Genomic DNA, 3,010 nt, shown 5'->3' with positions numbered 1-3,010 from the left:
CCCCCCCCAACAACAATAAACAAACAACCCCAACCCAAACAACAACAAAATAGCAACAACAACAACGGCAACAACAGCAACAACAACAACACAACAACAACAACAACGCAACAACAACAACAAAACAACCTTAGTTCAAGAATGCCCCTGTAGGAATTAGAACCAAGGCCTTCCGTTCTGTGGTCCAACTTAAAGGCAATGAGCTAACCGAGCGTCCAGTGCATTTAGATTAGAAATAAATTAGGTTAGTTAACTTAATTTGTTTTTTTGTTTTGGTAAGTATTTTATGGCACCTGCAACTGCATAAAGTCATATGAGCCCGCGGGACACATAACATTTTTCTAGTTTGGTAGGAATTAATTTTGAATTTTGCTCCGGTGCCTCTGCTGAAGCCCACTCTTATCGATTTTGGACCATCAAAGGATGTTAAGGAGCGCAACTTGTGCACGGGACCTCCGAGATTTTTCGCCTTTATCCGAAAAGGCTAGATCTAGGTGTTAGACCTGGCAAAATGCACAGTCTCATCCACAAGCTTGTTTATTTGATTGAGGAAAAAGAAGCACACTGATCAAATTTGAATTATCTTAATTTTTATGCCTGTGTCTATGAGTCTAGGGGTTTATTTGACGGTGACGATGTTCTCAACCTATGGAAGGCAAGCAGTAATTATTTGATTATGAAGGCGTTTCGCACACAAAAGTAAACAGAATACTTGGACAAATGTATCACCAGCAAACCACCCCAAGAAGCTTTAAAAATGATCCCCTATTTTTGCCTCCTCAGGGATAGCGTAGCACATATCAAAGATGCTAACTTAACTTTGGAGACAAACCTTGAAGTCATGCAGAATGTGACTACAGTGTTGAATGACAGCTTCCCAAACACTTCTATTTACGCGTCACTTGGCAACCATGACTTCTACCCTAACAACCAAGCTTCGGCCGAGATGGAGGAAATGTACAATAGAGTTTCCGACATGTGGGGAAGTTGGATCGAGGGAACGGCTCAAAGGGAGCTGTTTAAGAAAGGTTTGTAAAGGAGAAAAGCAATTGAAGAGACGCCTTATTCAGTCCAAAATCGTTTTACCGCTTTTCTGCATGGCCTGGGAGACTTCTGATCTCACCTTAACCCTTTTCTGCATAATTTAGGAGAAGTCTGAACTCACCCTAACATTTTTAAGTATAACTTAGGAGACATCTCATTTTACTTTAACTCTTTTTCTGTATAATATCGGAGATGTCTGATCTCACCGAAACACTTTTCTAGGTAATCTGGGAGACGAAAATGAGTTTAGGCTGAAAATCAAACTGATTTAATTAAATTTAGTTTCAGTAAAAGTTTTACATCGTTTGCCATACAGTTAGGTTATATAAATCTAGATTTAAGTCTCGAAGATTAGAAGTGTTATAAGCGAGTAGCAGAAAAGAAGGAGGAGAGATAATGGCAAAAAATGTTTGATAGAAAGGAAGGAGCAAACCACACCAGAACGCCTGCCAACCACCCACAGTGAAACTAACTAAAGCATGTGTACCAGAAGAAGAAATTAAGAAAAAGTAGGCTTTAACCCTTAATGGAATGAAATAAATACAGTTGAGTGTGTCCGAAACGACCGTCCATTGTCAGGAGAAAAGTGGTCATCTTAGACAGGTGGTTATCTTGAACAGTGTAATATATTATAGAAAAACGGAAGGGGGGCGGTTGAGAAATGATTGCTTGTACAGGTGATTCTCTTGAACTGGTGGTTGTTAGAGCAGGTTCGACTGTATTATATCTCGAATTGACTTACAATACGTTATCATTCGTATTTCGCCCTCACAACACTACTGGCTCAAAAAGTCGGTGGATAAAGGAAAGGAAGGTCAACTATCGCTTATCTAAAGATCTTTTTGTATGGAAAAGAATAGCGTTAAGAGTGCCTGAACAATCCATTAAAATTTTTAAATTTTTTTAAAAGAAAAGTATCCAAGTGATCTATGTTCATGGATTCTGTCTGAGTGTTTAAAATGAACGTTTTCTCATGGAGCTGTCTCTGCACTAAAACTTATCTTGTTTTTCTTGCAAATGCATGCTTCTTTTCCACTCGGAAAAAAAAACTTTCCTTTGTTTTCATGTTATGCGTTTCCCTTCATCGAAAGTCCAACAAATAACAGTGAAATAATTTCACATCGGCAATGTGACTAAGAATAATTTTGGTGTTTAAAAATCGTTTTTAAAAAAACAAACTTTTTCTCTTGTTGTCGAAATCCTAAGCAGATTTCTATCTGAAGTGATGTCTGTTGTGGCATCTGTTATAGTGTGATCAAAAATTCGTGGCGTAACTTAAATACCCCCTTTTAACTATTGAACATAGATTCTACAACGTTTGCACAATGACTTATATCAATTTATCTTAACTGATGAATATTTTCCAAAAACAATATGTACACTGTATTCTAGAAAATTCCTTTCATAAAAAAAATCCCAAGTCGATGGTTTCTACAGCTTTTAAAAAGTTTACAGCTCTGGCAATATCGCTTTTAAAAGCAAGTCTGTCATTGTTTTCTAATCGCCACTTTATGCTTATCGAACGCATGTTTTGAGTACCTTTATTGCAAAAAATCTGTTCACTATAAAATTAATTTCTTGTGACAAGTTTTGTCACTAAAAAGTGTCATTAGTGAGCTGTGACGTAGGCCATATGCGTATACAAAATGTGTGCAAGAAACGGAAAATGCTGTGAACAATCCCATTTTCCGCGGGATGGAGATGTATAGATCTAGATCTAGTACCGGTATTTTATATAAATTTATGAAAAAAAAGTTTTTAAAATCTAGCCTCAATTATTGTGGGAAAATATGATTAAGTTAAGACAAATTGATACAAACTGCTGCGCAAAGTATGAGTGACGGTGATTTAGCCATCTTACCATCTAGATTGCCGGAAAAGTTCTCTCTTCTCTCTTTCGCCATCTTACCACTGTCTGTCTGTCTGTCTGTCTGTCTGTCTGTCTGTCTGTCTGTCTGTCTGTCTG

The 3,010-nt window shown here is 37.4% G+C and overlaps 1 protein-coding gene across 1 annotated transcript in view; it reads left to right on the top strand.

Annotated features, from left to right (window-relative positions):
* LOC101857180 (acid sphingomyelinase-like phosphodiesterase 3b) overlaps positions 1–3,010 on the top strand; it is a gene marked incomplete in the record, with an annotated part of 12,906 nt that overhangs the window by 5,525 nt on the left and 4,371 nt on the right. The window contains 1 exon segment of the mRNA XM_005095018.3: positions 784–1,028. Coding sequence (XP_005095075.2) covers positions 784–1,028 — 245 coding nt within the window.

The sequence above is a fragment of the Aplysia californica genome, unplaced genomic scaffold (genome assembly GCF_000002075.1).
Source record: "Aplysia californica isolate F4 #8 unplaced genomic scaffold, AplCal3.0 scaffold00093, whole genome shotgun sequence".
Classification (NCBI taxonomy): domain Eukaryota; kingdom Metazoa; phylum Mollusca; class Gastropoda; order Aplysiida; family Aplysiidae; genus Aplysia; species Aplysia californica.
Note: the sequence above shows the minus strand (reverse complement) of the source record. Positions and strands in the feature narration are given on the sequence as shown.